Source organism: Siniperca chuatsi, linkage group LG14, assembly GCF_020085105.1.
Source record: "Siniperca chuatsi isolate FFG_IHB_CAS linkage group LG14, ASM2008510v1, whole genome shotgun sequence".
NCBI lineage: Eukaryota > Metazoa > Chordata > Actinopteri > Centrarchiformes > Sinipercidae > Siniperca > Siniperca chuatsi.
In genome coordinates this window covers 6261612-6288921 of record NC_058055.1, presented here as the reverse complement: position 1 = coordinate 6288921, position 27310 = coordinate 6261612, and the positions used below count along the sequence as shown (strand labels likewise).

General features: G+C 42.4%; 2 protein-coding genes across 2 annotated transcripts in view; one reads left to right on the top strand and one right to left on the bottom strand.

Annotated features, from left to right (window-relative positions):
- The window catches only part of zzef1 (zinc finger, ZZ-type with EF hand domain 1), a 34788-nt gene extending 9609 nt beyond the window's left edge, over positions 1–25179 (bottom strand). Inside the window, 50 exon segments of the mRNA XM_044223888.1 lie at positions 107–275; positions 522–665; positions 789–1148; positions 1394–1529; positions 1646–1746; positions 1828–2136; positions 2311–2537; positions 2628–2760; positions 2850–3024; positions 3729–4009; positions 4390–4553; positions 4685–4889; positions 5235–5407; positions 6450–6712; positions 6815–6980; positions 7075–7213; positions 11021–11153; positions 11370–11531; positions 11652–11771; positions 12122–12286; positions 12375–12861; positions 12969–13059; positions 13180–13259; positions 13408–13648; positions 13779–13912; positions 14215–14416; positions 14510–14591; positions 14692–14861; positions 15505–15627; positions 15713–15834; positions 16062–16227; positions 16381–16495; positions 16583–16653; positions 16729–16760; positions 16763–16861; positions 17039–17259; positions 17422–17513; positions 18057–18275; positions 18557–18662; positions 18945–19090; positions 19186–19277; positions 19379–19477; positions 19713–19891; positions 21412–21528; positions 21687–21897; positions 22691–22890; positions 23024–23207; positions 23400–23594; positions 23721–23865; positions 24616–25179. Coding sequence (XP_044079823.1) covers positions 107–275; positions 522–665; positions 789–1148; positions 1394–1529; positions 1646–1746; positions 1828–2136; positions 2311–2537; positions 2628–2760; positions 2850–3024; positions 3729–4009; positions 4390–4553; positions 4685–4889; positions 5235–5407; positions 6450–6712; positions 6815–6980; positions 7075–7213; positions 11021–11153; positions 11370–11531; positions 11652–11771; positions 12122–12286; positions 12375–12861; positions 12969–13059; positions 13180–13259; positions 13408–13648; positions 13779–13912; positions 14215–14416; positions 14510–14591; positions 14692–14861; positions 15505–15627; positions 15713–15834; positions 16062–16227; positions 16381–16495; positions 16583–16653; positions 16729–16760; positions 16763–16861; positions 17039–17259; positions 17422–17513; positions 18057–18275; positions 18557–18662; positions 18945–19090; positions 19186–19277; positions 19379–19477; positions 19713–19891; positions 21412–21528; positions 21687–21897; positions 22691–22890; positions 23024–23207; positions 23400–23594; positions 23721–23865; positions 24616–25029 — 8560 coding nt within the window. The 5' untranslated portion in view covers positions 25030–25179.
- A 31-nt stretch (positions 25180–25210) lies between these two features.
- LOC122888889 (neuferricin) lies at positions 25211–27309 on the top strand. The gene is made up of 4 exons (XM_044223892.1): positions 25211–25587; positions 25831–25971; positions 26643–26829; positions 26994–27309. The coding sequence occupies exons 1-4, from the start codon at positions 25329–25331 to the stop codon at positions 27166–27168; spliced, it is 762 nt and encodes a 253-aa protein (XP_044079827.1). The 5' UTR covers positions 25211–25328; the 3' UTR covers positions 27169–27309.
- The last annotated feature ends 1 nt before the right edge of the window (position 27310 follows it).

Here is a 27310-nt window from a genome sequence, read left to right as displayed (position 1 = left end):
ACACAAGACACATGTTAATAAACATGATTTAAACATAACAGCCAAACTATGTGAAATGCGCACACGTAGATGCAAGGAATAAACTACTTTTTAAAATATTCCTCACCAGGAATCTCAAAATCGGACCATTTCTGAGGAGAGCCACTGAAGTTGTGGACATCCTGGAGGAAATCACTGCTGCTGGACATGATGAGCTCATCACAGCCCTCCTCTGTGTAGCAGCGGGAGTCAAATTTTATTGACAGGTAGATGGCCCCTGGAATGTGCACCTTGTCCTTAAGAGAGAAGATGAACACAATAGAGTCTTCAAACTATAACTAAATGGAGAGTTCACACATGCTCCTTTTCAAACACTGATCTGTACTAATAGCCAGCTCTAAATCTTTAGTTCGACTATAGTTAGACAATATACATTTTGTGACCAGCTCAGAGGTTGAAACTGAGAAGATGGCAAATGAGGAAATATTAAACTTCTCTAAAACAATTATGGCTGTTAATTAAGTAATTATGAGTTTGCCCACCTCAAAGTTGGTGTTGTTGTCATATGGGTGTTTGGACTCTCTGACCTGCACGGCCATACCTGGCTCCTCCATGAACTGGCAAGCAGTGAGTGACAGACTACACAGCATGCTCTGGCTGCAGCCCTTCAGCACCCTCTGGAGAATCTGATCATTAATGGATTATCACAATCACATTAATCAACAAAACACCTATAATGCATCATATGTGGAAATCACATTTTGTACCATTTACACACAACACAAACTCCACATTCTCCTTCTGCCTACCTTCTCCCAGAGCGGCTTCTCCTCCAGCTGCATTAACATGTCCAGGATATAGGCCATGTGTGAGGCACCGTTCAGTTCCAGGGCCTCCTCGCTCAACGCTGCCTCTGCAGGCCAGTCGGCCAGCAGCGAGGCCAGCACGTGACGGGCGTACAGTGTGGCGATGGCCTGGTTGACCTTCACCAGATATTGGCGAACTGCTCGATTGCTGCGCACATCCAGTTCCTTGTGCAAGAGAGCTGAACTTTTGGTGCGTCTCTGTTTGGCGTAGCTGAGCTGTAAGTCGCTCTCTGAATTTGTGATGAGCTTCTGGGCCACTACGTTGATCTCCTCTGTGGCCTTTTCACAGTGACTGGGTTTAGACTGTGGGAGGAGGGCGATGATGGGGATATATCAGAATACTGACATATAAAAAACATCACCTCCAAATTTTTTCTCAAAGTATCTTATCTCTTCTTGTTATTAATGTTAATATTGGTAATGTGCCAAAGAGCCACTTCTAAATAGTGCTTTTTGATATCGAATTTTTGACTCAAAGCCTCTGTGAAATGTTGTTGGCAAATCATCATAAAATATGCTATTTCAGGGTGCATTTTTAAACAACTCACCACGCATGACACCACAATCATATCAGTGTCCACGGCCTTGGTGTTCCTCTCCTCAGAGCGAGGCCGCCTCGTAGGTTGCCACTTCTGAGCCAGAGTACGGATCGTCTCATCTGTTTTTATCTCTTCTCCATCAAATCTGAAAATAACACAAAGGCACAACACATAACAGAGAGGCAATATTAAATTGTAAAATGCGACCTTTACCATGGTGGATCATATAAAGAAAGTAAATTAAAAAGAAATCACGCTGACCTCTTCTGCACCTCCAGGAAGAAGGAGTCAGTTCTCTTCATCTGCAACTCATACATGGCTCGCAGGATGGGCAGAGGGGCGTTTAAGGCATCGTGGGTGATCTGCATTGAAAAAAAGGGACTTCAGGTTATTATATCATACTATATTTTGTTGCATGTATTATGAATAATATCCCTCATCACCTGGAAGCAAATCTTTGTCTCCTCATCGAGACCCTCTAATGGGTCGGGTTTGTTGACGTCAGTGTCGTCAGCGCAGCAGCTGGAGTGGTCAGAGTCGTGCTCCTTGTCCTGCTCTCTTTGGTCTCGCTCTGGGTCCTGGGCCATGGAATGGATCTCCCTCTTGGAGGAGTAGAGCATGATGGAGAGAATCTCTAGATCTCGCAGTAACCACAGTTTGCTGAAGCCTGTCCCTTTGCTGCACTTCCTCACCAGCAGCCGGGTCAGCCCTGACTGCTGGATGTCCTCCTGAGCTTGTTCTACTCCATGTTTCTACACAAGCGGACAAAATAGAGTGAGAAAACCACCTCTTGAATAATTCTATATTATCTAAGCCAATTGTTCTCAATCTAGTTCCAGATATCGCTAACAAGATCTCAAATTTTGGAGTGGTAATGAAATACATTACCACTCCACCACTGCAGATTCCTAGGTCAGGGCAGGTACCTTTAGTGTATTGTAGAGGCCTTTAAGGGCCAAAGAGAGAACCCAGGAGGCCTCCACAGCATCAGGAGAGCCATTGTCCTGGCTGGTCTGCAGCAGGTGGCCAATGATAGAGGAGAAATTATTCAGGTAACGACTGAGCAGGGTCTTTGGAGAGCCCTGGCCCTCTGACTGCCCTGGGAGACCGGCTGTCGTGGAATCCTGAGACTGGATGAGTTGGTAGTCCTTCACTAGAAAGAGGTGAAAGCACACAGAGGGTTAATTCCATGTTTATTTTTAAACACTGGCAAAGCTGCTAGTAGTGCTACATATGCGCTAACCTGTTTTCCTCTTGCGTGTCTTAACATCCACCACTGCAGCATGGTTCTTTTCCGTGAAGTGTTTGAGCAAGATCATGTTGTGCTGTTCATTGGCGTTGTCGATAAACACTGTCTGTGTGCCCACACAAAGCACCTGACAGACACACAAAGGAATCACAACTGAGCTTAGAAAGTCAGGGAGCACAGTGTCCAAGCCTATACAGTGGAGTGGATTCTACCTACCTCAGGAAAGCCCACCAGCACCAGCAGGGTGAAGAGGTTGGTGCGTTTGAGAGTTTGTGGCAGCTGCTGAATACAATGGTCAGTGAAGGCAGCGATGACTGTGCTCCACTCAGGACAGGCGTTCAGACTGTGTAAAATATCTGCCACCGTGCACGCCCAATCCAGACCAATACGACTGCAAAAGACAGGAAAAGAAAAGACTATTCACATCTCAAAATAACAATAACAACTGATTGTATCAATTACTTCCTAGGCTGCTCACACACACATGGAAATGACAGCTCTTTTTTTTTTTTTTAAACTTACAACTAATACAAAGGAAACACCAGGCAAATTCTGTTGAAGCGGCAGAGGTACTCTTAGCAGGTCAGAAATGTGTTACTATGTTGATACTGTTGACCTGGTGGCAAATATTTCTTCAGTGGTTATCAATAGCATACAAACAATGGCGCAAACATCTAAAGAAACAGCTTTCTGGCAAATAAGATCTGTTAGTACATTATTTATTACACTATGGTGGAGTTAATATGTAATAGTGAAAGCTAAACAAACACTGGATACATTTTAATATTATCAACATTATTAATGATGGAAAATCCAATGCCATGACGACACATGCAGCCTAAGATCACATTGGTAACTTTTATCGTGCGACCATACAAAGTAAAAACCACATTGTTGCTTCGACATTGTTGATAACTTTATCGGGTGGTTAGGAAAATATCTCACATGGTCGGTCTGGATTAGCTAAAACCTTGTACATACTAACAAGTACAGACTCATAGTATCAATATCTGCAGCTGTGTCGTCAAGAATATGGATCTATAAACTGCAATAATAATACACTTCTCTGGTATCTTCAGGTTTTCCTTCTTTTACCTGTCTAAACAGACGGCTCCTAGGCTGAAAAGCAGCTGGATGGTCTTCCAGCCCTGGGTGTCTGAAGTGGCTGCCTCTCCTTGTGTTAGCAACTCATATTTGTCAGCCAGGGCCTCTGTGACAGCAGTGTCGGCCTCCATCGGAGGGATTCGGAGCAGCAGCTGACCCAGTAGTCCCAGGATGAGGTGGTAGGTCTCGTTGAGAGAGCCAGCATTGGAAATGACTGCCCTGAAAAGCTGGGGCAGGATGGAGCTCAGACTAGGCAGAGACAGGGTGCTGCCCTGAGGATACAAGAAAGACAATGTAAATGGTATCTGTAGATAGCTCAATGCTGATGCAATATTGTGAATAGTGAACATTTCAGGAACAGGAGTGCAAGTTGGGTACAAACTAATTTAGTGTTTGAACTTGACAAAATGTTGATAGATTTTGGTGTATTTGTTTAATCTGTACATTGAAGATCTTATCTTAGCATAAAGACTGGAAACAGCTAGCCTGGCTCTGCAGCACCTTTAAAACTCACTAATTAACATGTTATATCCTGTTTAATCTGTAAAAAAAACACAAAGTGTAAAAATTACACTACTATGATTCCTGGAATCTCCATTGGTTGTTGAACATAGAATCTCAACCCTAAAAACTGGTCTTTGGTTTCACGTACTGGTCTGGCTGGTGGCAGCATGGCTGCTAGTAGTCCCAGAATCCTCTCTCTGGAGCACTCTGAAAACACATGCTCCTGAAGGGGAACCTGGGGCAGCCTCTCATCTGTCTCCTTGATAACGTCAGATGCTAAAGAGTTGACAGTTCCTGGACCAGACTCTGAAGCTGAGAATGGTAAAAAAACAAAAAACAAAACAAAACATACAAGGTTGATCCAGACAGCTAAGGGATAGTCAACCACTAATGAACAAAATCAGAGCTGTAATCAGCCTGGTGGAGGTAATCTCAGTACTTACGTCGGACCACAGGAGAGAGGGGGTCCTCACTGGACACAGAAGGTGTCTGGCTGAGGCTTGGGGAGTCCAGGGTGTCCTGGGTAACCAACTTCCTTTTCTCCCCCTCTCCAGTGCTTGGAGGGGACGACACCTCTGAAGGAGCAGGGGGAGGAGAGCCCACCTCCTTTGCCTTTTTCTCCTTACCTGAAGTTACCTGAAGTTTACTCTAGTGGTGAAAGGATCACAACAATTCAGTGTTATTCAACTCTTAGAATACTTAATACTGTATTATCTACATTATAGACGTAACAAGTACATGTATGTGTCTCCACCTATTTTTGTGCATCAGCTAGAATATTTCCAGACATGTTTTTCTGTGAATCTAATTATGTGACCTGCTGATCCACACTTACTCTTGCAATAAAAATCAATATTTATAGATGTGTATGGTACAAATATCTGCTCTATTTGTTTTTGTAGTGTTCTACTTCCTGTCACTGTAAAGATCCACTACCCCAACAGAGATCATTCAATCTTCATATTATCTTATAACATGACCTCTGTTCCTCACCTTGTCCCTGGGAGATGACGGGGAGCAGATTGCTGCAGTACTGCCAGGGAGAGAGGAGGTGTCAGTGGCTGTACTGAGCTCCTGAGAGGACTCTGGAGAGACTGGACACAGTTCACTATCAGAAGCTGATTCACTGGATGACAGCAAAGCGAGCAAGGCTGAGGAACGTAGACCTACGTGGAGGACGGCATAGAAAGGTTTACCACAAAAGGGCAATACATAAAAATACAGGTTAGAGGAATCTGAGATACCATGTGACATATAGATAAACAATGAAACACCCTGCTTTAACAATTCAGTCATTTTGAAAAGACTAAATATTGATAAGATGTATTGTTGAACCCAAGTTCATCAAATTGTGAAAATGAATGGATACAGGAAACTTATCTCTCCCAAGGCCATTGTTTTGTTTAAAGGAACAGTTCTACATTTTGGGAAATACGCTTATTCGTTTTCTTTTCGGGGGTTTAATGTGGTGATCAATACCACTCTTAAGACTAAACATGAAGCTATAGCTAAACATGAAGCTACAGCTAGCAGGCGATTACCTTAGCTTAGCATAACGACTGATGATAGGGGGAAACGGCTGGCCCAGCTCTATCCAAAAGGGAAAAAAATTGCCTACCAGCATCTCTAAAGCTCACTAATTAACACGTTATAGTATCTTGTTTGTTTAATCCGTACAAAACCCGATATGGCCAGTGCAGTGAATTCCTGGAGTCTTGTCATCACGGTGATTCTCACGTTATTCTTTTTTTAAATTTATTTTGTACAAAGCCATGCTAGTTGTTTCCCCCTACTTCTAATCTTTATGCTAAGCTAAGCTAACTGACTGCTGGCTCTATTTTCATATTTAGCAAACAGACAGGAGGGTTGTATTGATCTCAACAAGAAAGCAAATAAAACCATTCCCCAAAATGTTGAATAATTCCTTTAAAAACTAAATTCTGTATTGGACTTAATAACTTAAATATAATAACATTATTTATATAGCACCTTTAAAACAGAGTTTGCAAAGACAGACAAGTCAAAGTCAAAGAGACAGAATACCCAGAAAGCAGTATAACAGCAGAAAGCCAAACAGAAATACCAAGCAAAGCAAGACAAAATTAAGTTAAAATTACAACAAGACAAGATAAAAACAATTGGCTTGACAATGGAAATAAAAACAAATGGAAACAATAAAAGCAATAAAGAGACAAATAAAGGACTTACCTTTGCCAGTCTGCCCCTTGAGCAAGCAATCAGTGATGAGCTGGGAGCAGCATGTCTGCAGGACTGAGACCTGGCTCAAGGTGTTGCTGCCCAAAGACTCTCCCTCCATCTGCTTCTCACTGCTCAGTTCGGACGTGTAGAGGGCCAAAGCTGCAAACAGTAGCCAAGAGTAGTTGTGGATGTAGGGCTGGATCAAGCGATGACGGTCACTGATTCGTATGGTCACCATGGGGTACACTGTGATCCGATGGGTGGGCAGGTGACTAGAGATGGGAACGTAAAAAATTTAAGTTAACAACTTGGAGGTAAACCACTAAAAAGTAAGTGCATTTTAACAGCATAAGATTAAATTTGAAATTAGTCACCTGTCGGGATACTTCTTTGCATTGTAACAACCAAAGCACAGGTCAAAGTCTTCACAGACGTTGCAGTTGATCCTGCTGCCTACAATGAGTCCCTGGCAATGGTCACAGGCGTATTCCATGTTCACCATCTCATGGTCATCCTCATGGCCCTCAGGCTTGGCACCACCTGGTTAAAAACACACACAATCACATTTGGGCTTTCTCTAATGCTCTTATCTAACTTATTTATGAGAGTAGTGTAGTGGAGTGTATGAGCTCACTGAGGAAGCAGGTCTTGCAGAGGTCCATATCCATGCACTGCAGACATCGGTAACGGTGCCAAGGTGCCATCCTCTCACAGCCGTCGCAGGAGATCACAACATTGAGCAGATCACAATAGCGTGCAATGAACATATGCATCTGTGGATAGGAGCAGGTAAATTATTTAAAGTACACAGTGTTATTATCATCAAACTAGCTCAATCTACTTTACTCTACTTTAATATTTTAAAGTTCATCATAGACATTATTTTTATTTTGGATTGGGTCATATTATGACAGGAAATAGATATTACAGTATCTATCAGTCTTAACCATTATTTTGATCTAGTAGTGCAGTGCCTGTTCAAAATGTGCCTGTTCCAATGGGCCGATTGCTTGGCCTCTGGTATTGGTGCTTGCTTAATATCATCGACTTGACATACGCATGCACCACCAGTGCTTTTTCCCTTTTTAAAACTTTAATACTGTTTAATATAACAGTAATATTATAATACGCCACCAGTTTTGAGGTGTCCTCAAAACATGAGCCACACCTAATTTATTATTATTAATAATAATAAGCATTATTGTTATTTCTGCTTCTTTGTTACATGACATTTATTTGACTGAATGTAGGCCAAAGACACACTGCATACATGAAAAGAAAAATGTACTGGGACTGACTACCCAGGGCTCCAATGGGGGGGTGGAGGGCCCTCAAAAAGCCTGGAATGAAAAGTTTGTTTTTGTTTGCAATTTTTAGTTTAGTTTCATAACTAAATTAAACTTGGCTGAATAAATCGGTTGAGAGACTGAACTTTGTATCCAAAAGAAAAATAGTGGAGGCTCTCAGAGGCCTCTCTCACCCCTTACAAAATGGTTTAGTCCGCCCCTGCACTAGGATTCATCTCTAAATGCAGCTAATCAAGACCAGTGTTGCAAACTTGCCGACTTTGTCACTAGATTTAGCGACTTTTCAGTCCCTCTTAGCAATTTTATTTCTAAAAAGCGACTAAAGACAAAATTAGGGACTTATTCAGACCATCAGGGGATAGGTGAGAAATATATTTAAATATATTATATTGTAATTCATTCCAGTGCCTGCTGCGGCTCTTCTGCCAACAGTGTCTCTCTTCCTCTCTTCTTGTGCTGTGCGCAGGCAGTGTGTGGCGTGTGGGGCAGCTTCACTCTTTCTCTCCAGATTAATGTTATAGCTTGTAAAAATGTAAATAGTTCGTTTGTGCTTCTCTCTCACTCGTGCTCTCTGGATTAAGATGTTGCTACAAGTTGTAAATATTTAATTTGTTCGTTTGATCCCTCCCTCCCTTTGTAGAATTTTTAATTTTTACTTCAAATACACTATGTCCCTGTGGTGAGTTTGTGATTATTTGGCCAAAGATTTCTCTATCTACATTTTATATGTCTTAAATTAAGGTGATCTCTCCCTCACTGCACTAAGCTGTATGCAAATTAATGTGTGATGACATCATCAACACGCAAATGAGCGTATGATGTCATCTGGCAACTTTAAGCGACTTTTGGAGCTAATGCTAGCTACTTTCATTGGAAAAAAGTTGGCAATACTGATTGAGACAGTGGCTGCTGATGCTGGAGCACCAAAGTGCACTGTAAGTCATGTCTTTCCCCAAGAAAGGGAAATCAGTGTGCCAAAAAAGAATAGAAAGAAAGAAAAAAGAAGAAAAGAAAACTGATGGAAAACTAATGTCTTTCAAAGGAAAGGTGAGCACAACTAACACAGTTTAAGAATGGTCAGCCAGGAATCTAGCTTGGAGCATATTTGCATTGTATAACATAAATTAATCAGTATCACAAATTAATCATCATCATCATCATAACTACAATCTCATATGACATTGTAGCTATCAACGTTACCAACATCATGACACACATTGCCCTCAGTTTCAAAAACAGCCACTGACAGAGGAGAAGCAGCAGGCTACTGAGGAGGTGAGACAAGGTGAGCTCATGATGTGGCTAAAAGTTATTACAAGCAAGCATCTGATGTGTCTCAGACCTCATGGTAACGGCAGTTCAGCTTTGGAGCGATATTTAGCCCCTTTCCCAGTAAGCTAGCATGACATGTTTGGTATCAACAGATGCACTGCAAACTCAAGACTCATGCGGACTTAAGCACATATCACAGATTGTTATAACTTGTTTAAATTTGTGTATGAACAGTTCATTAGTAACTACCCTAATAACTACTACAGATTCATGTGTACAGTTGTTGGCTCAATTATTTGTAATTTCCTTTCAAAAGATGCGTGAGAGACATGGGAGGGGAAGGAGGCCCACAGAGACTGCTTATGTATAGGGCCCAGAACTGCTGTGCCTAAGCACAGCATCACAGAGCTGTTAGCATGGCTGTAGACTTTGTTTGTTTTGTCTTGTTATAACCTTGATGACATATGTTAGACATATCCATTGATATTACACCAACATCTTTTCTAAATGGAAGGTTGTAATGTTGCAGGTTGTCTTTCAATTACCTGCAGGAATATATCTGATCTACTGTTGGGTTGCACAGGAAAGAAAACAGAGAGCAGAGCACTTGGGGCAGTCAGGTTAAAGGTGCCATATGTAATATTCTGAAGCATTTACCGTATTAATTTTATGTATTAATCACTTTTTATTGCATTTATTTTACATTCTCCAACTTTCTTGGTTACCTGTAACAGCCTGTGTACTGATTTCTATGTAAAGGACTCGGGTCCGTTTTTCCAGGAAAATCTAAAGAATGTGACACTTATGCGCGCTCCAGAGTGCCTTCTCTCTCAGCTTCCTCACAGTGTCAACAGTATGTGACTGTGACACTCTCTAACGTTAGCTTAAAAACTGAGTCTGCTAATGTCAACAAATGACCGGCACACACTGCAACACAGAGTCCAAGACAAAGTCTTGGTACATGCAGCGTGGCTGGGTTGTAGCTGGCTGGCTAACGTTAGCTTGCTTGCTCACTAACTTTATCGCTAGCAAAATACTATCTAAGTGGATATGTTATTTGGCTAGCTTGCCAAATTACTTCACCAGTTAATGTGATCGATGATACTAACTTATGTATTAAAGTTTAGTGGCATCTAGTGGTGAAACTGCAGATTGCAACCACCTGAATACTGCTCGTCTCACCCTCCCCATGTAGGAGAAAATTCTGTGACCACAAAACTTGCAAAATCGCAAAAAGGACCTATCTAGAGCCAGTGTTTGGTTTGTCCGTTCTGGGCTACTGTAGAAACATGGCAGTGCAACATAGCGACCTCTGTGGAAGGGGACCCGCTCCCTCTGTAGATAAAAACGGCTTATTCTAAGGTAATGAAAACACAACAATTCTTATTTTCAGGTGATTATACACTAATGAAAACATACTTAGAAATATTATATTCCATTTCTGCCAAAAGCTGCGTCTAAATAATACACACTGGACCTTTAAGACAAACAGTGTTGATTTTAGCCAACAATAAATGATATAACGGTACAAAGCATAGGTGTATAACGATTGCTTTCTATTAGCCAAGAGCGATGCAAGGCAGGAGTGGCCAATGGGGTTGGCTGGCTGGATGTGGCTTGGCTGCGCGGTGTGGGTCTGGTGTTTGTTACTTCGTGGTGTTGGCTGGTGAGGTGATTTGCAAACGGCAAGCTAGTTAGTATCATGGAGCTACATTACATATAATAACGTTATCCTAAATATGACTGTAATTTATTTTCCAGCATTCAGTGTTCATTTTAGTGTTCAGTCTCGTGTATGTAACTTTTGGGCAAAGCCTAGGATGATGTTCGCTCGTGCCTACAGAGTGCGAGTGCGAGTAACAGGATGCTGACTGCAGTTCACTTAACGACCAAAGGTGTCATTATTAACAAGGGTTTTCTGACAGTTACATATAGAACCTTTAAACACTGTTTGCTAATGACTGCACTTTCACGTCTTTTATGTATGTATGTATGGTGTACCTTTCTCCTGTCCTCCATGGAGTCCTCTTCATCGATTTTGTCATACCACTTCTCAAACATCCCGTCCATACACTCGTCCATCCACTCCTGGTTCTTCTTGTAGTCTGCAATTTCATCCTCCTCTGTCCACTGACTGAAGATGAATTGAAACCACAAAAAGAATCATTCTCTGCAATTTAAGTGGCTTGGACACTGTTTAACATATTGTAAGAAATTTGAAATAGACTCATGAAGCACAAAACAGTTCTCTCTTGATTTATAAAAATGTAAAAATTAACGCGGTGTCTTTTACTAGGAAAGGCATTTCATTTCCACTGAGCGATGCCTTCTGAGATGAGTCTGATATTACCTGATGGCAATGTCATGAACACTGATGTTCTCCTGGGACATGCTGAGCAGGAGGTCAGGAAGCTTGATATTCAGGAAGAGAGGAAGGTCATGTACCTCCCAGCTCATGTCTAGAAGGTGCAACAAGCAGGTCTGCACACATGATAGAGCTGGTAGCAGGGCTCTGGAGAGCAGTGATGAGGGTCAGGTTAGACTACTGCACACACACTTGGAATTACACTAATTACTGGTGAAAGCACTTTTTTATGTGTGAACATGGTGCGTTACAAGAAAAAGAGCTTACTTCTCATTGAGGCTGCTGAAGCCTTGTACTGCCTCCACCAGCATGAGCACCAACTGATGGTAGGAACGCCTCACCTCCTCTCCTAGCTTCTGCCCACTGTCTGACAACTGAGAGAAATAACTAAAAAAGACAAAGCAAAAGAAAATCTTGAGTAAAATACTACTGTACAGTTGTATGTCAGCATACAGTTTTTTTTACACAAACTTTATTTCTGATATTCATGTCTGGAACTGTCATGGTAAATACTAACAACAATCTCCAAAGAAACATACATTTAGCACCACAAATACAAATTATTAGAGGTCAGAGCAATCTATTTTAGAATAACTACGATCCCTCTCTGTTTATCATCTAAGAAACAAATCTATACTGTTATTCAAAATCAAATATTTACTGAACTGTGCGAGACTTATAAGACTACAAATTCACTGTTGTTCCACTTGAACTGAAAACATTTTCAACACATTTACCTGGTGAAGTCTTTCTGGCATGCCAGCAGCTCCTGCAGGAACAGGATGCAGGGGGCTTGGAATAGGTGTGGCTTTCCCAGGGAATGTAAACACTGCTGAACCATCTCCAGGACCTTGCACACACTCAGAGCCTGAGCTTTGCTCAGCGACAGGGTCTGCAGAATACTACAGGAGGAAGATTTGGATGACTTAACTCTGTATGGTACAATTACACAAATGAAAAATGCAAAATAGAAGACTGGAGGTCTGTCACCTTGCTGTTGTGAGAGCCTGGTCCCTTATAAAGTTTAGGATGTGTTTAAGTATTGGGTAGCGATCCTTGACAGAGGGGGTCATGCGGGGCTCTTCTATAGATCGACAGGACAGGAGGCGGAGGCGTGCCCTACTGAATGGGGCTTTACGGGGGAAGGCGGAGGGTGAGGCTGGTTCCCCTGGCTGGGAGGAGAGGCTCTCTGTGGAGCCTCTGTGGCCTCGCCTGCTGTGACCACAAGATGATGAGTTTTGGGCTTGAGCATCGGAGGGCTGGCTCTGTCCTGCCCTGGCCTCAACGACCTCCTCAGACCCTGCAGTCTGAGGTCCCAGAGAGGAGCTGGCCTGGAAGTCGCCTTCCGAAATCGAACTTGAGCGGAGGAGTGGAGTATTGCTGCCCTCTGCAGCTTTGGAAGAGTCACTGTCCTGGCACGGTACTCCACAAGGGGTAAATCTGAAGAGCAAGAGGCTCTTCTCAATGGACATATCAGCTAGAGAGAAAGAAAATAACAGAAGTCAACAAAATAATATTAAAGAGATAACAGAGTTGATGAAAAGAAAGGGTGGGATTTGGCTTTACATTAGCTGTAGTCCTCACCTAGTGTCTCCATGGTAACCTCATCATTACCCCCTTCCTTCTCGTCAGGAACATTCATTTTGCCAACAAAATATCTCTGCTTCATCTCCAACTGACAGGAAAAAAGACATCATCAGCATAACAGTTCAGTAACATGATCATATATAAACTCAGTAGCAGACAAACAACAAGATACAATCAACAAGATATGAATCCTGTCAGCAAGACTCACCATCCATGTTCTGATGCTGTCTGCAAATGAATACACCTGCACAAAGTCTTCACTTAGACAGGACTTGCAGTCCTGATTAACTACAAAACCGAAGGGAGAAATCAGAAATCAGAAGTGAGTCAACCAAGTTAATCAACCATGCAGAATTACCATGATTAAACACAGCAAGAAACTGAATAAATACAACAGCTTTTTTCTCTATGACCACTGAATATAGCCAAGCATTACCATAGGTCTTCAGGGCATGGTTGAGGGCTGGTGTGTGGTATACCATGGCTGCCCAAATGGCATTCACTGCTTGGTCTGTCTTCGACCCAGCGGCAATCTCGTTCCTCATTGGCTGTTTTCTGCAGGACTGCATGAGGGTCCTCATCAGCTCTGTTCTACTGTCTGTCGGTTCCTGGGAAGGGTTCCAACGGGCAAACTCCTCCAGGAAGCTCATTAACTCATCAAGAGTCCACGTATTTGTCTACCACACAGAAAAACAAACAAGCATAGTATTAGATTACCACCTAGCTGCCGAGGTCAAAAAGCAATGGAATAATATAAACCTGAGAATGGAACTTCTACATAACTGGATTAAGCAGATTTGACCATACCTGGCCTGTGGGTGTTTTAGTCCGATTCGTCTCCCTGGTTTCACACAACCCATGTCGCAGAATGGGTTTCCATAAAGGAGAAGACTGAACATGGGACATTTTCCCTGGTGGAAGCTCCTTAACAGTACGTATCTCTGGAATAGACAGCAACCCACAAATATCAGCATTTCAATCTATCATCGAGGGTCTGAAAAATGCTTGAGCATGATATTATTCTGAAACGGTCTGAAATTACTTTTTGAAAGTAACCCAAATCAAATATGTTTAATAAATCCCTTATTTCGTGAGATCTGTTTATGTAAGCCTCAAATGTACACAATTAGAAAGATTCTAACTATGGCCCAACACAGTCATTCCCAAACTTTTGACTGAGAAAGGATTCTCGCAGAGAAACACTTCACCTTTGTTTGATAAAGGTTTTGGAAAACAGTCTCACCGTGAGGGGATTTCAGGGCGAGGGTTCTGGAAGCAAGACGACCCATCAGGCGAGCCACCAGCAGCTGCAGGTCTGACATCCAAGAAATAGTGATATCTGGCAGGCCCATGGCTGTCACGGTGAACTTGTAACCCCACTCGTTATTACTACTATCAGAGTGGAAGAGGAACTGAAGCTGAGGGCCAGCGTCAAACGTCACCTTCTGAAGGAGCAAAGAAGCAACAGACGTGTGTAAAGGAATTCAGTAACAACAGTATTTCATATGGAGTCAAATGAATGATTTCCCATATCCTACCTTTGGCCACTTCTCAGTTCCAACCTTCATGTCATAGCGGACCTTGCCACCTCTAGAATCTGTGAATTCTAGGTAGTCGTATCTGTGAATATCAGGAGGATAGATGATGATGTTTATAAAAATTCTCACTAGGGATAAAAAAAACAACAACATCTGAATATCTAATATTTTCCATCAGTCACCTCTTCTCTGTCTCACAGCGTTCGTCAAACTCCACCTCAAAGGAGCTAGCACCAGGGCAGGCAAAGATGCTGGTCTCGTGGCGGCTATTCTCATAGTTGTGAGGGGACTCCATGTTCCAGGTCCTCAGCACCACTGGCTGCTGGGGCTGGTGCCAGCTCTCCTGATCCACCTAACAGTGACATGGTATGCAATTAATGTTTGTAACAGTCAATGGTGGAATGTAACTAAGTACATTTACTCAACTACTGTACTTAGGTACACATTTGAGGTGCTCATGTTTTACATCTACATTTTGGAGGTAAATATTGTACTTTTTACTCTACACTACATTTATCTGACAGCTGCAGTTACCTGCAATTACTGGTTTCTTTGCAGATATATACATACATACAATATACTGTATATACAGAACATATGATGATTTTATAAAATATGATGCACTTCTACCAACTAAAACAATAAAATGCTACTTACACATTAATGCATCAGTTATAATAATATATAATAGTATCACACTCACAGAGGGCATTTCTATGAGTATTTTTACTTTTGATACTTTAAGTACATTTAGCTAATAATACTTACCTATATTTACTTGAGTAACATTTTCTTTTACTTGTAATGGAGTATTTTTATATTGCACTATTGCTACTTTTACTTAAGTAAATTTGAGCACTTCTACCACCACTGCTTGTTGCTGTACTTCACAACCATCCACAGCCCAAATACTCCTCACCTCTCCGTTCATACATTGGGATGAGAGGCAGTATAAATTCTGGTACACACAAGGTGTGAGGGCAGAGTGGACTGACCTTAGAAAAGATGTCTCCAGTATCACTGGATAGGCTTTTGAGTAGCTCGACCAGAGAGGAGAAGCTCTTCAGCAACACACTGTGAGGGATGTCCAAAGAGCACAGCTCCAGGAGTATAATCATCTGCCAGGACCAACAAATATCAGCACGGTCAACTGTATAATCGTGCATGAAGGAAATTCAAAATCATGAGATAAGAGTGTATTACCAGTTGTCTGAAGACTGTGGCTAGGATAGAGCTGCCTAGTTTGTCAGTAATTTCAGCACCAGTGTACCTCTTCAGCAGGGAACCAAGGATAGCTTTGATACTTCCCAGGAACTGATCCACATCTATTCAAATAAAACATTCAGTCATTCTGAAAGCATATCCTCTTGTCTACTCAACAATGAATTCTACTCTGTGTTTAACCATTATACAACTTATTCAGACATTCTTTGATCTGTTGGACTATCACATTTGACTGATCAGCACCAGGCTGCGTGCTCAGAATCTAACCCTGAAAATAGCTGAAGAAGGTAATTTGTGTCAGCAATGCAACATTGTCGCTGTATCTCACATTTTAGTAGGATGTCTCTGGCCAGCTCCATAGCGATAGCGGTGGAGGCTCCTCCTTTGAGTTGCAGGTAGCACCAGGAGAGCAGACTACCCTGCAGAGCCCAGAACAAGGACAGCAACACTGTCCTGCTGGCTCCACCACTCTCGTCCACCATCATAACCTCACACTGAGACATGGGAGACACAGAGAGGAACATCAGAAAAGTAAATAGAAACATGTGATTTCACATCAAGACACGAAGAGACAGAGCGTGCTCTTGATAAATGGTAAATAACATAATGAAACAGTTGAGACATTGTGTGTGTGACAGAGGTCTCACCTCTCTTGTTGCCACCAGTAGCAGCGTCTCCATGACTGACAGTATGGGGCTGATGTCAAAGTCTGAGGGAGCTCCTTTAGGTGGGAGCAGGAGAAGGCCACTTGGATCCTGGTCACTGCACACAGAGAAAACCCAGCTGTTGCTGATCCACTGTGATCTGGATGTGTACGAGAATGTGTTTGTATATCTATAGTATGCTTACCTGAAGTAATTACAAAGTGATTCAAATGTCACCTTCACTGACTCTGGCTGATCCTCTTCGGTAATATTTTTCTGCAAAAAGGCATATTATTATATTATATCATTATTACTAATATTATATTATTATAATTAGTTTTAAAAACTCACCATCATGTGGAAGAGTTTGTCCCGCCTGACATTTTATCAGGGAAGAAAACAGCTGCTCCATTAAGAACGGCCTTGACTGCTTCCTTGTGCAAAGCTTTTTCCACTAATGTCTCACCCTCTGGACCATCCACAACTGAAACACAAACATCACAAATATTGTTGCTATGTAGATTTTCACAAGTTCTTAGAAATCAATCATTACAAGCTACTATTGTCCAAGGAATCTCTACAGAGAAATGTACCAAATTTAACCATTCAACCAAATTTATTTTTATTACTCCCAGTTATATGAAAGCTAACAGGTTCTTACTGTGGCAGAGGTGAGTGTAGAGTTCCCAGACAGCCCTAACAGAGTCTGACGGAGGCTCTGCACTGCTGGACGTAGATGGACAAGCTGCTGCTGTGGCTCCCTCATCTGGCCTTCTGCTCTCCTCTGGGCCCCGTGGCTCCAGTGGGTTGGGCAGCATGGGGAAACAGTTCTGCATCAATTGGAGCAGCAGAACTCTGCTCTTCAACACCTCCTCTCCCCCACTAAGACAAAGACGTATGATCAATTACAGGTGAGACCCTAATGTGTCTGGACTGTCCCACTTACTGACCAATGAGCCTGATCATGCTAAATGGTAATTAGTGCTGCATTACTGGCTGTAGTGAGAACAGCCAAAAAACAGCAGCAACAGTACTACTACTCACATCTCCCTGAGTTTACTGTAGAAGTTCCAGAAGAGGTTCAGGCTGAGACCGCTGAAGTCCAGAAGATACTTCTGCTTAAAGTGAGAGGCATCCTGCAGAAATGGAGAGAGGGCAACTGTATGATAGTCTTCAACAACAACAAAAAGAAAATATGAAGTACCCATTCACCCTCCACAGTTCAGCAGTACAGTAAAAGGAGAAGTTGCAATGTCTCCTAATGGCCACAAGTGGGCAGATTGACCCACCATAAATAAATTAAAGAATGTAGTGAAAGTTAAAGAAAGTGAGTAAAGAAAAAACACATACAGAAATAAGTTTGTTTACCAAATTAAATGTCTTATAAATACAAGACCACAGTCAAGTCTCTATCTCAGGCCAGTGGTATGTTAAATGGTAATATTTCTCATAAATCTTATTGTTTCCTGCCAAGAGGATGTTTCTACTTTCTACTTACAACTGAGGGAAAAAATGTTGGAAGATTTCCTACAAATATAACATGCTGGCACACATTATATAATGCAGTGTTTTGAGAAGCTTGCAATGTTTTTCAGCGATAGAGGTGTTTCAAGGTAATCAGAGTAATATTATTGATATGTAAATGATTAGTGATTACTGTAATAGTGATTAGTAGTTACCATGTCTCGTGTAAGCTGTTGTATGAAGAATAGTGTCTTGTTAAGTAGACAAAGGCCAGTGACAGCATCACAGTCGAAGCTCTCTCCCTCCGGGATGAGGTCGTCCAGGTCTCCAAGCTTCTCTGCCCCGGGGCACAGATAGCCACTGAAGCTGAGGGACTGCACTCCAAGGCGCTCAGCAGAGTCCTGCCTGGTGCAGAGGAATTTTACCATCAGGAACTGGGAAGACAAGGAAACAGAAGAATGAGAGGTGTGGTGACTTGATAATGACAGCAAATTGAAAACAATGGCCTTCGTTTAACATACTTTAGTATATAGTAGTACTGTTTTTAGGAAAATAAATAAATAACAAAATGTCTTGCAGCATGAAAACATAATTCAAGTAACACAACACAGTGTTAAGGAATAACTGGTTGAGGGGTTAAATAATGAGGTTAATGTGTAGAGAGAATAGAAGAAAGACAAAATGTGTCTTAATTTTAACTGGATGCAGTATGTACCTTTGCAACGCGACACTGCTGCAGCTTGATGTCCACATCGTTCCAGTCATCCTCAAGCTCAAACCAGCCAATCGGCTCGTCCTCTGACTGTGCTGGAATCCTCACACTGCAGGTCAGATGACAGCATGGTGTGTCAGCCATTTACATAAACCCCCAAGTCAGACCCCGACACTGCTGAGGGGTTCCATAACTCAGGCAAACTATCTATACTATATTAGTATTATCTTATTAGATTGGATGGTTTGTTGAAGTGCTACATGTACTCTTTAAACCAGTACTCTTATGTGCTAATCATAGCTGTCTTCTCTTATTAAGGGCTCGTTAACTTGTAAATCGATAAACACTAAAATACACTAAACTGAAATATCAACTATAAAGAGATCCTTACTTGTCTTGTACAAACTCTTTGTAGTCCTTGTAATCCCACGCGTCATACTTTCTGAACCTCTTGAAATGTTTCTCTGCATCAAAAGGGTCTTCCTCTTTGTACGCAAACACCAAGCCGCACTTTGATCCAATGGCTCCTTTTCGCACCTTATCACACAAAGCAGAGAGTAAGTGTTATGTACAGTAATCCTCCATCACTGTCGGTGTTCTCAGTGATACGGTGAAATCAAATGGAGCCTCACTTTGATCTTCATCTGAGTGACCTGGAAGTTACTCTGGTCCTCTGTCGACAGGATCACACTGGCTTTCTTCCTGCCACTTTCTGTAAGAAAACCTTTGGAGCAACAAAAACATTCAGTTATACATGAGGGCATGTTATTAAATTACTAATGTTATTGTTATTTTCTCATTGAATGAGGATAGTCTCAGTTGTACCGTCTCCAGTGGAGGATTCTGTGAGCATGTTCTCTGGTCCTGATTTCTCCTCTTTACTTTTCACATCACAGGCCTGTAGGTGCAACTGGAGGGGCTTCCCTGTAATGAGACATAAATCATGATGACATCATAATCAGTCATTTGATAATTTTCCGCACGGGCTATAATTTCATTCCTACACTCGGAGGTAGCAGCTTTGTAACAGAATTAGCAAATTTCCACTGCATAGTCCGCTAATCCATCTCCTCCTTGTAGGCTAAGCACTTTCTCTCCTAGGTCCATGGTTGCAAATGTAATCGTGTGAATTAGAGTAAAGGAGGGCTGGTCACGTTACCATTGCGATTAAGTAGTCGCAGTCTAACGGAGGCCATAGACACGATGAGGGAGGAGGCCTTGTATTCAGTCTCTAAATGATCGCTGATGCAGGACAGGGCCTGGAGAACTTTTGCCACACTGCCTCTGGCCAAAGCAAAGGCCAGGAGGGTCAATTCTGCATCAGGACTCACACAGCAGCTACACAGGAGCAAAGAAACAAACAAGTTAGTTTTGGGGTGCTTTTAGTCAAATTAAACGAGCGTTTGTGTCTCTATTTCAGTTTCACAGAAAGGGACCGTTTCACTCAGGTTTACATTTTTTCAAGTCAGTCTTAAAACAATACATGCCTATATGTACACTGACCGCATTATTGGTCGCTGTAATTGTTCCTACTGTCCATGCTGGCTGCAAAGCATTTTTTATCTACCATAGACTGTTGATGCAAGATTAACTTCAACTGAACTTTAGAATGCATTTTGGCACGAAACAAGGACTCTGGATTTTGTCCCCAATCACTTACATTAAAAATGCTTTAAGAAGGGATCTCTTGCAGCCGGTATGGACGGAAGGAACAATTACAGCAACCAAAAACCCTTTCAACGTACATATGGGCATGACTTAAAAAATGTGAACCTATTCTTTAAAGCTGCCACCCAGCCATAAAGCATGACTAAACTCTGAGGATTTGTCTGTGACTACACTTGGCTAAAAGATTACTCAGAAACAATATAGATTACTTTTATTTGGTAAATGTGAAAAGTGAAAAAGGCCCTGAGTTATCAATCTGGCTTTGAAACATTTTAATTCCTATTCCTCAAACAACTACAGTCTCTTTGAGACACACAACGGCCACAAAGAGACGCAAAGCGATTACAAGGAGACAGAAAACGACCACAAAGAGACACGAAAGGACCACAAAGAGATGCAAAACGACCACAAAGAGACACTCAATGGCCGCAAAGAGACGCAAAACGACTACAAGGAGACAGAAAACGACCACAAAGAGACACGAAAGGACCACAAAGAGATGCAAAACGACCACAAAGAGACGCTCAATGGCCGCAAAGAGACGCAAAATGACGACATAGAGACACAAAGTGACTACAAAGAGAATCCAAACATCAACAAAGAGACACAGAACAACTACAAAGAGACACTGATGTAGGAGGGGTGGGGGCCTTTTACATGTCTGTGCCCGGGGGTCCATTGTCCATGCATTTGGACCAAATAATGTCTAGGCAAACTATTTTCACTACAACATTTGTTTGCTGGAAATTTAACAAATTGAAGTTTAACTAATTAAAATCTCTCAAGCAAAATGCTTTTTGCTTGAGGGTTTAAGGAATCATCTGACCACCATCGTGTGTTAATGTATTAACTGCAAAAACTCCAGTAAAGACCAATACTGACCACAGTGTATATCTAACCATGTTGAATGTATGTGTGAATAAACATAGTCTACAGTAATATTTTTGATAATTAACTGACAATTAACTGATGAGATTATTTCAGTCATGTTGTTGCTGCTGTTGTTGATAAAGACCCTGACCACCACTGAAGGATCTACAGTACATCAAATGGAATGGAAATAGTGTGTCATCGCCGCACTAAATCAATACTTCGATTTTAGCCTGTTTTCATTGTGATGATATCAGCGTTATGAGCTCAGTGTGGCAGAGATGGTTGAGTGTGCTGATGTAATCCCAGCAGGCCATTACTCTGCTATCCTGAGGAGAAATCCATCCACCTCCTCCAGGATGTTCAAAGAGAAGAACTTGGGGAACTCTGTGGATGATGGCGTCAGGGACAACGGTGGCATGTGCTGTAAGGCTTTTCTAGGAGAACACAAAAAAAGCCCTCAGAAGTGCCGGACAAATCACTACACTTAACTCAATGCAATAAGAACTGAAACATTATACATCTTACAAAAATTGTTGCACTTTCCCCCCCCTTTTTTACATACATATGTAAAAGCATGAGGAGTGCATCTTACTGTGTGCTCTGAAGAACAGTCTGAGCCAGTGCAGGGTTAGTCTCCATGGATGCAGTGACCAAGGAGGTGAGGAGAGACAGGTACCAGATGGCTGAAGCATCCGAAACAGACACCTCTTTACTCTTGGTAATCTGATAGCCCAGTGTCTTCAACCCATGAATCCGCGTGTCACATCCGTCGCTCAGGCACCGCTTAATGTTGATTTGGATGTCTGGGGTTTGGTGAGGAGATAATGCAGTTAGCAGACTGATGGAATACATCATGCAAAAATGCCATAATCAGTTGCTTCATCCTCTGAGAATGAAATAAAATAGATGTTGAATAAGGGAGATACAAATAAAATGAATCACTTCTACTAATAACAATGAGAAGTTAAATCCATGCAAAGCCAGCCAGTTCATTTCAGTTTGCTCATTGTGATTTAGCAGATCATTCACAGCCACAAAGCATATTATCATTTACAAAATACAGCGCGGTCATTGATTCAGCCTGTAGCTAGAGCTGCAAATCACAGGGTTGCTTTCAAATTACATTGCTGAATTTGTCACCATTATTTGAACCTCTGCTAATATTTGACTGTTCATCCTCATTCATACATATATCTCTAGTTTTAGCCCAGCTTCTGTGTGGCTAGACAACTTCTAATAAAAGGTGGATGTGTGGCCTATTGGCTACACAGATGGTCCTTTAAGACCTGAGGCAGAAGATCCTGAGTTTAACCCCTGCCAGCAGCAAAAAAACCCTAACAACAACACACCAGTGCCTGAATTTGACGCCTGGATTCAATCCTAGGCTCATGGAAGCTTCCATGCGGATTCAAAAGTGAGCCACTTAACCACTTAAGAACCCAGCAGTGATCTTCTGTAGCTGACATAATGCTCTGTCTTCACCGGAGGGGTGAAATTGAGAAAGACAGCTTCTCTACAAGCATCAGTGAAGGAACACATAAGCACATGATAAATAAACACTGAACTAAGCAGACAGACTGACAGGTGATGACTCACAGGGGTGTGTGATGTTGGCATTCTCCAAAAGAGCTACGTAGCCTGTGACATTACTGGGGATGCGGATATCTCTGATCTCCTGCAGGGAACGCCGGTTTTTCCCAACAGCAACTGAGACCAGCTGAGGCATGTAGCTGTGGTCATTAGAGGCCACGGCAATGGCCAGACGTCTCAAAACCACATCTGGCTTCATTTTCAACCTGGGAACAGAAAAGAGATGAGTTTCCACATTAAAAGTGATCATACACATATGGACCATACTTCAAGGATCGGGCACACATGACAATCAGCTGCAAAGCCTCGAGTCCTATTTTACAGAGCAGATGCCCTTGCCTTATCCAGTGGGAGCGTGCACTGCCGTCCGACTGCCAGAAAGATGCAGTTTCCCCATTTGTCATCTTGTAAATGTCTGCAACATTGGATGAAGCTTCTATTGTGCTGTAGCACTGTGTGACCACCTTGACTTTGTCCACCTCTGGATCACGGTCCAGCTCTGCTCTGTACTGGATATCTAAATCTGAAAGAAACAAATACAGAATAGGATGACTGTCTGAAAGGTGTGCGGTAGTGAGAGACAGATACAATTCTAAGTATGTCTTAGTGTTACTATATTCTTAAAATACACAGGAGAACATTCAGACATTTACAGTTAAAACCCCTTATTCAGGACTAGCCCGCCATTTTATTCATCCGAAGCTCTGGTGTTCACCTTTCTCCTTCTGCAAGAGGAATTCCAAGAAGTCCTGGACCACACTGGACCTCATGGTGCAGATACTGTTGTAGCCCTCTAAAATAGGGAAAGGGATGGCACTGCTGGGAATACGATTCCTGTGTAAGAATTTAAGGATCTTAGAGGCATGCGCCCCTAACCGGTCTTTGGTCTTGGAGAATATGTCAACAAAACCTGTGAAAAAAATACAAGAAAAATGGTGGAAAGATATTTAAGGTTAACTTCTCTGCCACCTGCTGACAATACCTATTCAAATAAGGTTGACCTTGCTCATACTGGTAAACAAATCACATCTCATACCTGGGGTTAGGGAGCAGGCCTGTAGCTGTCTTATCACATGACTCAGCTCTCCCTTTAGATTAGCTCCATTGGAGTTCTTCAGAGCAATCAACATGCTCTCTACATCTACCACCCCATCCCCCTCTGCATCGAACTGTCCAAAGGCCTGAGACAGGGACAAAGACAATACACATTGTGACACTTTACATACTGACACAATCACTCCCATTCCTGTACACCATCACAAACCTATATGGATATAACTTAAAAAACAAATGGGCCAACAATTGGTATCCTTCATTTATGGGGCACACAATCTGCTCTACCTCTATTGGTTATTATTAAAGTGACATATATTTTATGTCTGTTTAACAAGTCATCTTTTGACATGAAAAAGGCAAACAGCAGCTCTGCTTCTCATAGAGATTGGATTATTAAATGAACCAATGCAGCGTGTTGTATTTAAAGTATAGCAGTGGCATTCCATGTCTACCCACACAAAGCCAAATGCAGACTAAAATACACATTCATTAGTTAACCCATTCATCTGCAACCTTTGGTTAAACAACATATGTCAGCCAACAGACAACAAAGCAGCGTGTTGTGCTACAAGAGGCCAAAGCTGAAAACCCAGTGACAATAAACCTGACAAGCAAAGGTGACATCATGACAGCCCATTTGTCTGATTCATTGCACACCCTTAAGATTACTAAACAGATTAAAGAACATCATGTCTTCCCCTCTCATGACCTCACTAGGCAATCACATTTACTAATTACTCATAAACAACAACATTACAACTATAAACCGTTCTATCCTCATACCTGGGACACGGACAGGAATATATATGGCAAACCAAATAATGACATTTCCCATCACTTGTGAGAGGCACGTTTGTTTTTCTATGGCTATATACCTCTTCACATTCATCTCTCGGGGCATCTCTGCTCTCCAACATCTCACAAAATTGTTCCACATTGACAGACTCTTCTCCTCTGTTTAACCGGTCCTCCAGCCACCGCACCAGGACACCCTCATTCCCGGCCAGGACAGACTCCTGAATGGTGACCCCTGAGTCGCTAATGCGAGCCGCCGCTTCTCTTAGTTTCACTTGCTCTAAGAGGACCCCGGGGTTAGGTGGTCCACCGGTGGGCACGGGCAGGTTATTCGATCCCCTTCCGCTTCTTCCAGAACCGGAGCCTCCACCGCCTCCGACACCGACGCCAGTGGCCGCAGAGGCCGGGCTGTCTTCCGCGAAGCCGGGGCTCTCCGTTTCTATGTCTTCCTCGTCGCCACTGCCTCCACCGCAGCCGCTCTCTGCGTTCCCCATGTTTGTTTCACCGACCTACGGCTCCCCCAAAAATCTCTGCGGCCTACTGTGTGTCAGTTTTGAAACGGTAGTACCGGTCTGTACACAGACCTCTCTAACCTACAGCTAGAACTCTGCTGTTCACTACTACCGCATTGACGTACTGTACGTCAGCTTGCCTGAAACGTCCTACTTTGCGTTATTACTTTGCGCACGCGCTGTGGTGTTCCCGTTCACGGAAGCACCTGCGTTGTTGTCACTATTTTTCAGTTAGAGGGAATGCGATGTGATGTAAATGTATGAGATACCAAAACGCTTGAATGAACAGCATGCTCGGCTATGTATGTGTCGCGTTTTTATCACTGGCAGTGTTGTTCCTTCCTCGCGACTGGTCCATTAAATTTGGAAATGAATCAACCCAGGGGCACCCTGTACGGCTCCTGAGCAGGCATGAATTATCACTATACAACGGGGAAGAAGGCAGCAAGGGCCTTTACCTGGCTATAGTGGGGCAAGTTTTTGATGTACACAAGGGACACAAGCACTATGGACCTGATGGTGCTTATCATTTTATGGCAGGTGATTCCCCGCTTCTCCTATAGGGCCTATATTGTGTTAATTTTAAGACCTGCTCTCAATATTAAACAACAGAGATATTTTAATGTTTAACTGTAGGTCACTGGTTAAACACTGTCTGATGATACCCCAATCCCTCAACAAGCCTAAATCAGGAACACGAATTCCAGTCTAATAATAGCACATAAAAAGCTATAGCAGACTACATTAGTATCCTGTACTGTTTATGTCTGTCTCGTTTTTCAGGCAAAGATGCCTCACTGGCCTTCATCAGTGGGGACTTCACAGAAAGTGGCCAGACAGATGATGTGTCCAGTCTGTCCCCACAGCAGGTGGTGGCCCTTTATGACTGGCTGTCCTTCTATCAGAGGGAATACCAAAGTGTAGGTATGTGATGTTTGTCCCCCAGCTCTTTTAATTTGACTTTTTGTTACAGCACATGCATTTCGTCCTGAACAAAATTAGGCAGCCGTTACCTTCCAAGCATCGTGTAATATCAATATCAGTTCAGCTTTATTAAAATAATTTGTTGACATGTAGTGTAGATTCTAACATTTGAATTATCTTAATGTGTTGCATAAAATTCCTCACCAGGTGCTAAGATCATTTTTTGATTCTTCAACAGTACTACATTATTATGGAGGGCCGGAACTGCCAAAATTATATATTGAGTCATTTATTTATTTTGATTTTGGCCGTTCTGATCCTCCATACATTAGGGGCCTTAACACCAGACATAAATTGCAATGAATGGGTCCTTCCAAAAAGTCAGATAAAGGCTGATAAAAATTAAGCCAGTATTACCAATGTTTGTACAACTCCAGAATAGCTGAATGAGCTACTAAAGCTCCTGTTTCCCCATATTTGTCACAAGATGGGTCCACACATGGAAATATCCTGGAGAGTTTAAATTTGGAGAGCAACAGCTTGTGCAGTATTTTGAATTGCAATAGCTTAAGACTGATGTTCAGCGTTGCTGATTTGGGTGTTTCACCTCATCAATGGATATCCATCATCATCTTCAGTAAGTTACCAGCCTCTCCTATGTTCAATTTCAGGTCTGGTAATAGGCCAGTTCTATAGCGAGACTGGGCAGCCCACAGAGGCCCTGTTGCACGTATTAGCATCACTAGCAGAGGGCCAGCGAATCAAGGCCCAGTCTGAGATTGAGATGGTACGCTTCCCAGCCTGCAACTCACAGTGGAGCACTGCCAAGGGAGGAAGAGTCTGGTGCTCCACTAAGAGGTATGGAAATAGTTCTGGCCTAGTCAAATATTAATAAACTTACAGGGCATACAATGCAATGTTGTGATGTACTGCTTACCTGTAATAGAGCATGTCTTACACTGGTGGGTGTTATTGGTATATATAAGGATTTACTGGACTGATTCGATTTTTTTTCTCTCCAGTGGTGGAGTGGAAAGAGGCTGGACGGGTGTCCCGCGGAAGCTCTTCTCTCCAGGCTCCAGTGGTGTTCGTTGTGTCTGTGTTAAAGACCCAGCTGCAGCAGAGGAAGACCCAAACCTGCAGAAATATGACAGCTGCCCTCCACATGCTGACTCATGCTCTGTTGAAGAGTACTAGTCTCAGGGCCAGTCCAGAAGATTGAACTATTCATGGCCTACTTTTTAGCAGCACAAAACTCAGGAAAACATGGGGACTTTTGCCAGTAAATCACAGCGATGAACTTATGCACAATAAAGAGGTAGAATGAAGAAAACTCAAT

What these genes read in the sequence shown, in the direction of transcription:
- LOC122888889 (XM_044223892.1), top strand. Translation starts at nt 25,329, where the DNA reads ATGAACAGCATGCTCGGCTATGTATGTGTCGCGTTTTTATCACTGGCA. An exon ending in TGCTTATCATTTTATGGCAG is followed by an intron (nt 25,588 to 25,830) that starts GTGATTCCCCGC and finishes CTCGTTTTTCAG; the next exon opens with GCAAAGATGCCTCACTGGCC. An exon ending in GTCTGGTGCTCCACTAAGAG is followed by an intron (nt 26,830 to 26,993) that starts GTATGGAAATAG and finishes TTTTCTCTCCAG; the next exon opens with TGGTGGAGTGGAAAGAGGCT.